General features: G+C 39.1%; 1 protein-coding gene across 1 annotated transcript in view; it reads right to left on the bottom strand.

Moving 5' to 3' along the window:
* LOC141344591 (low-density lipoprotein receptor-like) overlaps positions 1–15,303 on the bottom strand; it is a 170,382-nt gene that overhangs the window by 27,239 nt on the left and 127,840 nt on the right. Inside the window, exons 9-12 of the mRNA XM_073849466.1 lie at positions 9,246–9,368; positions 8,695–8,817; positions 4,657–4,776; positions 4,180–4,305 (exon numbers count right to left, since the gene is read on the bottom strand). Coding sequence (XP_073705567.1) covers positions 4,180–4,305; positions 4,657–4,776; positions 8,695–8,817; positions 9,246–9,368 — 492 coding nt within the window. The remainder of the gene's footprint in view (positions 1–4,179; positions 4,306–4,656; positions 4,777–8,694; positions 8,818–9,245; positions 9,369–15,303) is intronic.

Below are 15,303 nucleotides of genomic sequence, written 5' to 3'. Positions count from 1 at the left end.
CATAGGGTTTGCAGGTCTGGCATGCAGATTGCAGTGTGAGAAGGCATGGACCTTTCAAAAGCTTCCACTGTAAGCTCGAGTGCTTAGCTTCTTTTGTCATCTGATTTGATTTTCTTTGGTCATCTGATTCCACAAGTAGCGCTTCATTGGGCTCATCTAATGAGAGTAAGGACATAGATGTGGTCGGTGATGACGATAAAAATGAAGCAATGAACCTTCCAAACCTAACTCCCCACATAAACGGAAATGCTGGATGTAAAGTTTGATTTTGTCTGGTCACGCTAAAGGCAAAAGCCCACCTGTGCCAAATTGGACGAGTGCTTTCTAGCTGGTCATGACCTCCCCTCCCCTAGGAGTCTCCCCTTTCTTACCGACCTTCACATGGAGTTAGAACATGGGACAAACCATAAACGGCTCGGCTGCATCTTTTTCAGCATGTGGATGACAATAATGTTGAGGGTGTGGTTGAGGACATGCGAGAATGCCCCCTGTGGAAGAGACGCTTGCAAGCTATTTCTCCCAGGGTAAGTCGTCTTCTTTTAAAGGAGAACTATTATGCCTCTTTTTTACAACATGTAATATAAGTCTCAGGTGTCCCCAGAATGTGTCTGTGAACTTTCAACTTAAAATACCCCACAGATCATTTATTATATAATTTTGAAAATGAAAGCAGAAACACGCTGTTTTTGCGCATGGCTCTTTAAATCTCCCCTTTTCCACAATAGGGCTGTGCCTTTACAGCTCTTGCTCAGATATTCTGCTGAATACCATTTGTTTGGTTTTGATTATCATGTCTATCATGCTGAAATCATGCATTTTTTAACCATTTTAGTTTAAACTTCTGATGTACGGTTTTCTGAGTGCACACATCTGAAGCATGTGCACAGAAAGCGGCTGTAACATGGCATATGAGTACTAAACTAAATTCTCTTACATGTCTTATAGCGCTTAAACATTCAAAGACACACAAGTATATGTTTAAAAAATGGTCGGTTAGATCTGTGTGGCAGCAGCGTAAAATACAGTAATTAAAAAAATCAATAAATCCACTGCTCTCTTGTCTCCTCTGAGGAGACAACTCTAAATAGTGTTCTGTGCTCATATGTGAAGCCAAAGACAGAACAGTTAGCATGCTTTGCTCGAACTTTTGCCACAGCGTTAGAACTGGTTCACTGCTGTTGCGTGCGAAAATAGAATGGCGGTGCTGTGGTTAGAAACTCTCAGATTAAGGGCAGTAATATCATAAAAAAAGTTACCCTTTCTACGGCATGGGGGCAGCAGAATCTGAGCGGCTCGTTTTTTCACAAGCTTGCAGAGAAAGGCTTACTAAAAAAATTACTGGGTTGTTCTTTTAATGTTTTCTGGGATGGTAGATGCACCAGGGGCCCGATTATAGCTCTTAAATACCGAAAAACTCAGATTTTCATGATATTTCATCTTTGAAGACTTCTGCTCTGCCATCCGTTTCAGATCATCTCGCATCTGAATGGCAGGGTGTATGTGACATCAGGTGAAGCAAGTGAAGCCTTCCACACAATGGCTGTGTTACAAGCTTACAAAGCTGACTTGATTAGAGATCTAGATGAGGGCAATGGTTGTCCCCCGAAGCAGTCGAGGAACTGCTTGGCCTTTCCACCACAGACTTGGCCTTTTGTGCCAATAAACAGACTGATGCTGCAACTGGGCATTTGATGGCAGCAATGGTGGCTATGGAAAGCATTTATGGTTAAATCTTGCGGGTATCAGGAGGAAGGAGAAAACCTTTCTTCTTAAAGCTCTGCTTTCATTTTTCTGGGCTTTTTGGCACTTCCTTTGAGGCTGTGGTTGAAAAAGTTGTCTCATGTCATCTTCAAAAACCTCTGAGGTGGCTGGTCTGTCTCGATCTGAGGATCACAGGCACGTTCAGAAGAGTAGCGCAGAGGTGGCGAGCACTAAGAGGAAGAGAGTGGATCTCAGGAACACGTTGGATGAGAAGCTTTCTGGTTCTAAACTGTGTTATAAACACTTCTTGATGCTTCCTCCGATCCAGTGACTGAAAGTCCAATCTCTCCCATGTGACGTGAGCTTTTTTCAAGTACTCTCACAGTGGTCCAGGCTGCCCCCCTTTTCAGGGTTTTTCAAGTAGGCAGCCCCCTGAGCCCTTTTCTAGCTATCTCCCCTGTTATGGTTTTGAGTAGATGGTCTACTTACCTTTACCCCTTAAGCTTAGTCAGGTAATAGGGGTGGGCTGCCCCCTACCTAGGGGGTTTTAAGTGGGCAGTCCCCCTGGGCCCTGCATGCTGCTTTGACTCACTGCAACATAGCCTTCTAAGGATAGCTATGTTCTTAGCTTGGTTAATGGGATGTCCCTCCTGATTAGTGTTATGTTAGTAGCCTTAGGCATCAGTGGCATGCCCCCTTTCTTTATAACTTTTATAAACATAACTATTCCCATAAATATAATTTGGTACTTAAAAATACTAAATATTAAATAAATATTTATTTAATAGAAAAAAAATAACCAATAGAGAGTTCAATTAATCCAATGAGTCAGAAGTAGCAGCTCTGCAAAGCTGTTTACAGAGAGAGTAACATCTCTACACTTTATATATGACGTATATTGAGTGCATATACTGTATAAAGATCACAATAACTCCATTTAGAGACTGAGACGCAATTGTCCTCTGTGGGAAGGATTCACTTATCTTTATCCTTCTTAAACATTACATTTTTCCTGCTACATCTCTGTATGTCTGAGGGCCTCAGGGAGCATGTCCTTGTGCTATTTTTCAGAGGTCTTCTACTTGAAGGCTGATGAGCCATGGAGGGCACAGGAAGTAGCAGTCAGTCATGTGATAAGATCTAATTGGAATGTCTGGAGTAGCTGAATGAAACGTGCCGGGAAAATATTTAAAAATGACTTCAAGAGCGCATATCCTACAATGTAATCTAATATAAGATGACCAGAAGCATGAACAACCAAACTGAAAGCTAAAATGGTTCAGAATGAACGTGGTCAGCATGATTTCTCAATTGAAAATATTGATTTTTTTTAATCGATAGGAAAGGTTGGGGTTGGAAACCATAACACATTCAATGAAGTGCCCCTCCCACTACATTTCATGTACATGTACGGAAATTGGAACACATATGTAACACACCAATACCCACAAAAAAGTCTCTTGGAGCAAAATCTGAAACCCAACAGGAAGTTGGTTATTTTTAATTATCTCTGCAAACTTTGCAAGTTTTTGCCATTTCAGGAGTTGTATTTTAACGAACTCCTTCTAGAGATTTATTCAGATCAACAACAAATTTGGTCAGTCTAATCTAAAGGCCCATGTAATATTACATTTGCGAAGGTCTAGAGTTTTCGTTGGAGGCATACAACGTCTGATCTGCCCCAAACTTCACATGTGTGATAACAGTCCTGACCTGAAGACATCTACATGTCCATATTCAGTTATAGTCATAGCGCCAACTGCTAGCAACAGGAAGTGACATATATTACGCTGTAACGCATTCCTCCTAGAGATTTAATGATATCAACATTATATTTGGTCAGTCTAATCTGAAAGCCTTCATGTTGTTAAATTGCAAAGACCTTGGGTTTTCGTTAAAGAGTGTGTCCATGGCAGCATGACAAAGTTTGATGTTTTGCCATGGAAATAGAAGTTGTTGTAACTCAAAATATCTGATCTGCCTCAAACTTCACACCTGGCCTGGCCTGAACACATCTGAAGGACAATATTCTGTTATAATCATAATGCCACCTGTTGGCAACAGGAAATGACTTGTTTTACACTAACCAAACATACAATGTCCAATCTGCACCAAACTTCATGTTTGGTAAAATCCTGGCCTGACAACATCTAAAGGCCAATATTCAAATTTAATCATAGCACCACCTGTTGGCGACATGATACATCATACTTTGCACTAACTTAAACATACCATGTTCAATTTGAACCAAACTCATATGTCTATTGAAAGCCTGAAGACATCTACATGACAATATCCAGTTATAGTCATAGCTCCACCATCTGGCAGCAGAAAGTTTGGCACATATAAATGACAATACAGAAACACTGTTCGCTGTTTTCCTAAAGCCACCGGGAAGCGGTGAGCCCAGGTGCAAGGGCTCTTTCAACGCTGCTTGCAGCTTTGATAAACATCTGTTTTACTATAGGAATGCCTTACCCTCAGCTTTGCAGGTCTTGCTTACGGGGTCCATTTCATATCCTGGGTGACATTCACACTTGAAATCCCCTTTCAGATTAATGCAGATCTGACTGCAGGCATCAGGATTCTCACACTCATCGATATCTGTGAAGTAAACAAACATGCTCACTCACTCAAGAAGGATGAATACTATGGCTACATCGTACAATATATATAGAACAAGACAGTCTGTCATGACCTGCTATTGATCAAGGGCACATCGTGCACATCAAGCCCAGAATGCACTACACATACCTAATTTAAATGTAGTCATTACTGGGAGATCTTAGTTTAATACCTAAGTCATAGGTGTTATCCATGTGTTTTGATTCAGCTGTTTAGTACATAAACACGAGAGCCTGTAAGGCGAATGCCTACGTTCTTTCGTTTCGAAATTCAATTAAATCAGCTTTACTTTTACTGTCAAAATCATCTCAGAACTGAGCCAAGCCTGACCTCCACATGTCCTCTTGTCCAGGAGCTTATAGCCAGCAGGACACTGGCACTCGTATCCGATGGGGCGATCCACACAGATGTGTGAGCAGCCTCCATTGTTAAGCAAACATTCATTCAAACCTACAAAGGAGAGAAGAGACGATTTAAAATGTAAATTTGGAAAGATACACTATCTCCCCAAAATTTGAAGATGCTCTAAATGACATTTTGGACAATGTAAATATTAATTTAATGCACACTTGATGTTTACAATAGATGCATGAAGAGCCAGGGGGTAAAAACCTTTTGAATTTGAAAATCAGGGTAAACTTAACTTATTTTGTCTTCTGGGAAACATGTATCTTCTGTAGCTTCTGAAGTACAATACAGTACTAAAAAAATCTGATATTTAGGCAAAATAAGAAAAATGTACACGTTCATTCTGTTCAAAAGTTTACACCCCTGCCTCTTAATGCATAATTGTTCCTTCTATAGCATCAGTGAGCGTTTAAACACTTCTGTAATAGTTGCCTATGAGTCCCTCAGTTGTCCTCAGTGTGAAAAGATGGATCTCAAAATCATACAGTCATCGTTGGAAAGGGTTTAAATACACAAAAATGCTGAAAAACCAAAGAATTTGTGGGACCTGAAAGATTTTTCTGACATACAGCAGGCAGTTTAACTGTTCCAGACAAACAAGGGACTCATGAACAACAAAAATCATTAAACAAAAAAACACAGCTGTGGATCATTCAGGTAACAGCACAAGAATCAAGTCTATGTAAACTTTTGAATGGGGTCATTTTTATAAATTCAACTATTAATTTCTTTTGTGGACTATATATAAATGTCTTTAATGTGAAATATCTTATTCAGGTCAGTACTAAATAAAAAAATCCCTCTTATTTTGGTAAAATAATTAACATCTTGCAGATTCTGCAAGGTGTATGTAAACTTTTGACTTCAACTGTGAGAAAAAACACAAATTTTCTATCAATTTAAACTACATTTTCATGCAATTGTAAATAACATGCATTTGAGTGTCAGAGAGCATTCCATTTAGTTTGTTTCCATACTTCTTATTTCCACTTATTTTTCAGAAGTACTTCTTTTCACATGGGATGATGGACCAGATAATTTCATTCACTTTATGAATTGCAGTGATATATGATTACATCAAGTTATAATAACAACAACTGAGGCATGCTGTTAGTAAAAATAGTTAGGGCTAAGTAGGTGCAGTACAAATATAATTTAGACACATTTCGATGTTGTCAGCAATTATTTTGTATCACTTCAATTTGCTCCACTTGTTTAATACTGTTGTGGCTTCCTTGTATTGGAAAAAAATAGCCATTAGCTTTTTCTTTTCGTCTGGCAAAGAAAATAAAATTCTTCATCTACGTGAGTGAGAGTGGCTGTCTATATTAGAGCAATAACAGCCAAACACAATTACCATCTTCAGGCCTCATCTACATTCCCAAGAGTCTGTTTTAAAAACACACGTGAGTGTGAGTGATGTTATAGAGAAAGAGTCGAGACGAGGTTGAAACTTTCAGGCACTGAACCACTCGTTGTGTTGAAATTAGCGTTGCTTTGTTTGCCGTTGAATCCCAGGAACATATTGTGTCTGAAAGCTTGAGTGAACAGCGAGACATATTGACTATTCTGCAGACAATAATTTAATGAGGCAAAATGGAGACGGAAGTGTGGGCCAGAAATGAGCAACAATGTGCTTTCTCTTTCTTCTGCGCTCTCTCACAAGGACCAGGTGTTCTCTCCAGCTCTCTGCGTTCATTAGTAGGTGCTGGCATCCTGACAATATCCATGGAAGTGAACAATTTGGGGCAGGGCCGCGTCGCTCGGAGCCAGCCATATGTCAAACGAGCAAGCAGAGGATTCTGGATTAAAGGTGAAGACTCTGAGGGCATTAAGACAGAGTTATGAGTTTTTTCTCTGGAGACGGTGGTTATTACGGCACGTGGGTGAACATGGCATTTGAGGGAAGAGTGCAGGGTGCAGGTTTGGTGAGAAAACACACACACTCAGGCCTTGAGAACAACCACAGCAGGTCTTCATTCCTCTTTGATGCTAATGGTTTTTTTGAGAAGATGGTGATCCGTCAGCTCTGACCCAGTTAGTGCGGGGATATATGTGAGTGGGAATGAATAAAAAAATCTTGTTTTCTCTGCCATATAAATTACGATGCACTTTCAGTGGTGCTCCAGCAACTTCCTACGTAACCTATTTGATTCTGGCTTTTATAGCATGTTGCTATGTATTCGCAGAATTTTTTTTTCTTTTCTTACTTGGCCAAAATTTTTTCATTAATTACTCACCCTCATGTCGTTTCAAACCCGTAAGACCTTCATTCATCTTCAGAACACAAATTAAGATATTTTTTATTATATCTCTGGTGAAAAAAACAGCTAAAACCAGCCTAGGCTGATTGGCTGGTTTTAGCTGGTTTAAGCTGGAAGTAGCTGGTCTTAGCTGGTTTCCCAGCCTGACCAGCTAAAACCAGACAGACCAGCCTGGCCAGGCTGGGAAAGTGGCCAAAACCCCTCTAAAATCAGCCAGCTGACCAGCTATGACCAGCTAAAACCAGGCTGGTTGACCAGCTAAAACCAGCCAATCAGCTTAGGCTGGTTTTAGTTTTTTTTTTCAACAGGGATCTGAAAGCTTTCTGGCCCAGAAACGTAGTAAGGGCATTGTTAAAATAGTCTGTGTGAAACTGTTGATTAAAGTTATTATCTTTGTTTTCTTTGCGCACAAAAAATATTCTCATAGCTTCATAACATTACGTTTGAACCACTGATCAATGTCTTTACTACCTTTATTGGCCTTGAACATGTCAGTGGTGTTACTGTCTAGGTCAGAAAGCTCTCAAATTTCATTAAAAATATCTTAATTTGTGTTCCGAAGATGAACGAAGGTCTTATGGATTTGGAACGACATGAGGGTGAGTAATTAATGACAGAATTCACTTTTGGGTGAGCTATCCCTTTAATATAGCTGTTCTCAATAAACAACATGATTTGATATATTATTTATGTCTGGTTTCAAATCCCTAACACTAAGTATGAGCAATAATAAATGAGATTTTGCAGAAGATCTCTTAATATTTCAACTGGTTCATACAGACAGAAATAAAAATCATTCGGAGAGAAAATAAAAAAGCTTGACTCTATAAATTCAAAATGAGATATTTGTGGTTTTTACACTGTGTGTGGAGCAAAAAATGTTGCTCTATTTCTGCATGTCGCTTACAACATGCGCAGGGATCACTTTATTTTTGCATTTGTATAATTTCCAACATTTTTGTGGACCATTTTCAGCATTTCATCAGTAAAGAGAAGCATTTATAAAACCATATATATATATATAATTTTTTAAAGATAAAATTTTATCATTGCAGTACGCTACCAGTCAAAAGTTTCAGAAATTTTAATGTTTTTTAAAGAAGTCTTTTCTGCTCACTAAGCCTGCATTTATTTAATCCAAAGTAGAGCAAGAACAGTAACATTTTGAAATATTGTTAATATTTAAAATAACTGTTTTCTATTTGAATATATTTTAAAATGTAATTTATTCTTGTGATTTCAAAGATTTCAAATTTATAATTTGTAATTTATTTCAGATACTGATCTTTGTATCTTTCTATTCATTAAAGAGTCCTGAAAAATGAACTCAACTTTTTAAAATATTGATAATAATAATAATAATAAATGTTTCTTGAACAGCAAGTCAACATATTAGAATGATTTCTGAAGGATCATGTGACAAATGAGTTGTAGAGTTATATTTGACCCATTTTAAGACATAAATGAATTATTTTCATGGGAAAAATGTGCAATTCGACTGTATGCACATGTAAATTATTCACGGCAACATTGAAGCATACTTTATCGTTACTAATTAAAAATATTCTCAGATGAGAACTGAGCGCAAATATTTCTAATCAACTCTTCCAAGATCAAATAATCTAAACTAAACTTTAATTTTATACGTTCATTTGGTAGTGCTTTACATTTGTATGTCAACAAATAGTTTTCTTACTGCACTCTTTCTTGGGTTCATCCGACCGATCCTTGCAGTCCTTCACGTTGTCACACACCTTGCTGCCGTCAATGCATTCCCCATTCCTGCAGAGGAACTTCAGAGGTCCTTCACACTTTGTGGCTAAAGCATGAAAGGGGAAAAAGAAAAGCAAAAGATGCTTACAGAACAGATGGCAGCTGATTTGCTAAGTTCATTTCAATTTAGCTTGCTTTCCTCCCACATAAGCACAACTACTCAGAGGTCTTTAGTGCACAGATACAGACTGGAGCTTTAACAGATGAAGTCTGTGCACGTCTTCCATATAAAAGCCACTTTCAAAAGCACTGGCCAATTTATTTTCACACATGAAAGCTTATTACCGCTTAGACACATCCCTCTTTGAGTAGGACACGCTTCTGCTATGGACAGACAGGTCTGCACTCATTAAACTTTGAAGGGTGTCGTATTAAAAGGGCGGAACCAATTTGATCTCTGGGATACATTTCACCCTGCTGAATAAGCAGCACACAAGGCTTTTGCAAGAAGAACACACACACGCCAAGACGTACCATTGACACAGCCAGCCTCATCGCTTTTGTCGAGGCAGTCGTGTATTTTGTTGCACTGCTTGATGCCGTGGATGCAGGATCCGTCTCCGCACTGGAACTCATCAGGCCGGCATGTGAGCAGAGCTGCAGATGAGCCAAACACAGCACAGACATCAGCCAAATGCTGACACACACACTCAAACCAGACCTTCATGGGATTTTATCTTTAGGGAACATTCATTGGAGCTTCATAACTGGTAAACAAGGAAATGACACATTTTATATTCACATCCAAACTATTTTTTGATCCAATCACTCAATGTATGTATGTACAGTCAACCCCGAAATTATTCATACCCCTGGCAAATTCTGACTTAAAGTTACTTTTATTCAACCAGCCAGTTTTTTTTTTTTTTTTTTTTTTTTAAATGACACAGACGTCTCCTAGAAGATAATAGGACGATGTACAAGAGGCATCATTGTGGAAAAAATTATTACTCATCTTTTATTTACATTTGAACAAAAAGTGGCATGTCCAAAATTATTCATACCCTTCTCAATAATCAATAGAAAAGCCTTCATTGGCTATTACAGCAGTCAAACGCTTTCTATAATTGCTGACCAGCTTTTTGCATGTCTCCACTGGTATTTTTGCCCATTCATCTTTAGCGATGAGCTCCAACTCTTTCAGGTTGGAGGGTCTCCTTGCCATCACCCTGATCTTTAGCTCCCTCCACAGATTCTCACATGGATTTAAGTCAGGACTCTGACTGAAAAACGTTAATGTTTTTGTCTGATAACCATTTCTTCACTACTTTTGCTGTGTGTTTTGGGTCGTTGTCGTGCTGAAATATCCACTGGTGCCCAAGTTTCTCTGCAGACTGCCTGATGTTGTTGTTGAGAATTTTGATGTATTGCTCCTTTTTCATGGTGCCATTTACTGTGATTAGGTTCCCTGGTCCACCGGCTGAAAAACAGCCCCAAAACATTAGGTTCCCATCACCATGTTTGACAGTGGGGATGGTGTTCTTAGGGTTGAAGGCTTCTCCTTTTTTACACCAAATGAAGGCTACATCATTTTGGCCAAACAATTCAATTTTTGCTTCATCTGACCATAAAACAGAAGACCAGAAGTCTTCTTCTTTGCCCAGATGAGCATTTGCAAAGGCCAAGCGGGCTTTTGTGTGCCTTATCTGGAGAAGTGGTGTCTTCCTTGGTCTGTGTCCGTGGAACCCAGTGGTGTGCAGTGTCCGTTGGACTGTCTGCCTTGAGATGTTGCCACCAGCAGAGCCCAGATTCATCAGGATGGCCTTGGTGGTGATCATTAGATTCTATTTTACCTCTCAGCACAGGTGTCACTTTTTCCGACCACATCCTCACAGTGCGGAACGTCTTGTATTTTTTAATAATACTTTGCACTGTAGCCACTGGAACTTCACAACATTTAGATATGGTCTTATAGACCTTTTTCCTGAGTAAACGATGAGCGCCGCCATTACGAATTCTAACGTCAGATTGAATGCTTTTCTGTTCCGGTTTCCATAGGAACCCATTCAAATAGCGTCCATCTGTTTTTAATGTAGCTAACGTCCGCTGCTTCGTGTCATCTACACACTCATTAAAGTGAGGCACTGACAAATGACGGTCATTGCGACATTGCCAAGTGATGGCGCTATGGAGCCATGTGCTTTTTAAAAACATTTTAATAGGTTTAACATTAGTTTATTAGCTCAGAATATACCCTAATTTGACTAGAAACAATGCAGACCGGAAATGTAAAGCATTCTTTCAGTTGAGAGTCGGACTTACTTCCGTGTTCAGGAAAAACGTCTATAGCCCTTTCCTGACTTGTGAGCAGTCACAATACGCATCCGCAGGTCCTCAGTGAGCTCCTTTGTCTTAGCCATGACTGTCCACCAAACCAACAGCAGAGAGCTTCTGTTTTTCACCTATTGAGTTGATTAAAACAGCTGTTCCCAATGAATCAGGGTAATTAGGATGCTTTACACTATTTGGAATGGTATAGAACTTTGGATTTTCCCATAGACTGTGACAGTTTGCAAAGGGTATAAATAATTTTGTTTAAATGTAAATAAAAGCTGAGAAATATATATATTTTTTTCCACAATGATGCCTCTTGTACATTGTCTTATTATCTTTTGGGAGAAGACTGTGTCATTTCCGGTAAAAAAAAAAAAAAAAAAAAACCTTGCTGGTTGAATAAAAGTAATTTGCCAAGGGTATGAATAATTTTGGGCTTGACTGTATGTCATAGCTGCCCTAATCTAACAGTATTGGTAATTACCAAAAATCATTTTTTTATGTTTCTGTAATAGTTAATCCACCAGTATGTGTAAGCTCTTTAGTCACAGTAATGTTTCTATTGCTAAAACATAATTATTGGTATTATCCATGAATTTTCAAATGTACTGTTTTACAAGAAAGGCAGAAAAAAATAGAAAAGCATTTCATTATTTATTCAGATGCACAATTACAGTCAATAACAACAGAGACTGTGGAAAAATACATTAAAACAGTGGCAGCAAGAATGCAAGCTTTTATGACGGCCAAAGGAGGCCATACAATACATTAACTTTTAATTTTATTATGTGTGAATAAAGAATTTATTTAGTTGTCTCAGTTTGTTATTTTTCTTTTTTTTTTGACAGACTTCTGAAATATTTTTGTTTGTTATGTATGTGTATATATATGTTATGTATACTTATATGTGCATATGAGTGTGTGTGTGTGTGTGTGTGTGTGTGTGTGTGTGTGTATATATATATATATATATAGCTTTCATTTATTTTTATTGATTTTTTTTAAGATTTTAAGTTTAAATTGAATGTAATATTTATATAATATTTATTTTATTTTATTTCACAAAAACAAGCTTAATAGTTTTAGTGTTAGTTAATAACAATGTATTGTTAAGTTAATAATGTATTGAAGATCAGGGTAAATTGTACTTTATTTTGTCTTCTGGGAAACATGTAAGTATCTTATATAGTTTTTGAAAAGCAGTACTAAATGAAAAAACATGCTATTTAAACAAAACAAGAAAAAAATGACACTTCTCTATCCTATTCAAAAGTTGTTTACTCCCTTGATGCATCATGTTTCTATTTGGAGCATCAGTGACCTTTTGAACGTTTAGTAATAGTTGTAATAGTAAAAACAGCATATGAGTTGTCCTCTGTGTGAAAAGATAGATAACCAAAGCATTTGCTGGACCTGGATAGTTTTTCTCAAGAACAGTGGGCAGTTTAACTGTTCAGGGCAAACAAAAGACTCATGAACAACATCACAAAACAAAAAAGTCATGTATCATCTAGGTAATGGCACACACTATTAAGAATCAAGCGTATGAAAACTTTTGATCAGGGTAATTTTTATACATTCAGCTGTTATGTCTTGTGGACTATGTAAACATCTTTTATGTAAAATATCAGATTCAGGACAGAACAAATTTAAAAACTAGCATGCATTTTGTACGATGCCTCTTTTTTGTTAAAATAATTAGGATTTCGCAGATTCTGCTAAGCGTATGTAAACTTTTGACCACAACAGTATATGAGCATTCGATTATGTTTGCAGTAAGATCAAAAACAAATCTGACCGTGACACTTTAAAGGCACTTTCAAAGTCCCAGAAAATCCACAAACACACAAATGTTATCTAACACTAAAGTGCTCCTCTTTAGTGGGTGTTTCTGGAGAGCTGCTTTTGAATAACTGCAGCTTAATTACGCAAACACATCTGAGAAAACAAATGATATTGGCCATTATAAAGTTCAAAGTAAACCCCCCTGAAACTCTGCATAAGAACGAGGGATTAATGTGATTATACAGCAGTCTGTGGTGGATGTATCCTGCCTCTATTTCAAGGGTTTTAAGAAGCTCAAGGACACACGCCCAAGGGTTGCCTAGTAATGCACGTGCCACTCTACTCGCCCGTTTTCCCTCCGGCCTGGGAAAAGCGACATCGTAATTGTCCTGGATGTGTTACCTGACGCTGGGAATGAAGAAAGAGGCAGCAGGTTCAAAACAAGCACCCCGCGAGCTTATCTAGACCACAGAAGTCAAGTAGGAGAATGCATCGTAATTAAAATCAGGCCTTCTCCTGAGCACCTGTCTTTCTCCCATGACTCTCGGGATCTTGAGGTCGGATCTTGTTGTTTACCAAAGCCGCTCTTCTTAGACTGCTACGTTAGATAACAAACACCTTGTGGCAGCTCCATTCTGTCAGAGGTGCCTGGGGAATGAATATGACAGCGGTGATGTGAAATCTGAATTTCCCAGGCTTTTAGAGGAGGACATGGCCTAGAGATTTTAAAAGGATGTGACAGCGTTTTGACAAATCTGATTTCTGATGCGCATCGAAGTCATTGCTGATGCAAATGAAATTGCAAAATCGAAACAAACCTCCTTGTGTGATATTGTAACTAGGGCTGGACGATAAGGTCAATTTTTGGACAATTTTATATATGTATCAACTATTTTAAAATGGCTTCAGATACGCGGCCACTACTACACAGACTCTGGCTCCAAATGAATCAGTACTGCACAGACTCTGGCTCCAAATGAATCACTACTGCACAGACTCTGACTCCAAATAAATCACTACTGCACAGACTCTGGCTCCAAATGAATCAGTACTGCACAGACTCTGGCTCCAAATGAATCACTACTGCACAGACTCTGGCTCCAAATGAATCAGTACTGCACAGACTCTGGCTCCAAATGAATCAGTACTGCACAGACTCTGGCTCCAAATGAATCACTACTGCACAGACTCTGGCTCCAAATGAATCACTACTGCACAGACTCTGGCTCCAAATGAATCACTACTGCACAGACTCTGGCTCCAAATGAATCAGTACTGCACAGACTCTGGCTCCAAATGAATCAGTACTGCACAGACTCTGGCTACAAATGAATCACTACTGCACAGACTCTGGCTCCAAATGAATCACTACTGCACAGACTCTGGCTCCAAATGAATCAGTACTGCACAGACTCTGGCTCCAAATGAATCAGTACTGCACAGACTCTGGCTCCAAATGAATCAGTACTGCACAGACTCTGGCTCCAAATGAATCACTACTGCACAGACTCTGGCTCCAAATGAATCACTATTGCACAGACTCTGGCTCCAAATGAATCAGTACTGCACAGACTCTGGCTCCAAATGAATCACTACTGCACAGACTCTGGCTCCAAATGAATCAGTACTGCACAGACTCTGGCTCCAAATGAATCAGTACTGCACAGACTCTGGCTACAAATGAATCACTACTGCACAGACTCTGGCTCCAAATGAATCACTACTGCACAGACTCTGGCTCCAAATGAATCAGTACTGCACAGACTCTGGCTCCAAATGAATCAGTACTGCACAGACTCTGACTCCAAATAAATCACTACTGCACAGACTCTGGCTCCAAATGAATCAGTACTGCACAGACTCTGGCTCCAAATGAATCACTACTGCACAGACTCTGGCTCCAAATGAATCACTACTGCACAGACTCTGGCTCCAAATGAATCAGTACTGCACAGACTCTGACTCCAAATAAATCACTACTGCACAGACTCTGGCTCCAAATGAATCAGTACTGCACAGACTCTGGCTCTAAATGAATCACTACTGCACAGACTCTGGCTCCAAATGAATCAGTACTGCACAGACTCTGACTCCAAATAAATCACTACTGCACAGACTCTGGCTCCAAATGAATCAGTACTGCACAGACTCTGGCTCCAAATGAATCAGTACTGCACAGACTCTGACTCCAAATAAATCACTACTGCACAGACTCTGGCTCCAAATGAATCAGTACTGCACAGACTCTGGCTCCAAATGAATCACTACTGCACAGACTCTGGCTCCAAATGAATCAGTACTGCACAGACTCTGGCTCCAAATGAATCAGTACTGCACAGACTCTGGCTCCAAATGAATCAGTACTGCACAGACTCTGACTCCAAATAAATCACTACTGCACAGACTCTGGCTCCAAATGAATCAGTACTGCACAGACTCTGGCTCCAAATGAATCACTACTGCACAGACTCTG

This window comes from Garra rufa, chromosome 10 (assembly GCF_049309525.1).
Source record: "Garra rufa chromosome 10, GarRuf1.0, whole genome shotgun sequence".
In the NCBI taxonomy this organism is placed as follows: Eukaryota; Metazoa; Chordata; class Actinopteri; order Cypriniformes; family Cyprinidae; genus Garra; species Garra rufa.
Note: the sequence above shows the minus strand (reverse complement) of the source record. Positions and strands in the feature narration are given on the sequence as shown.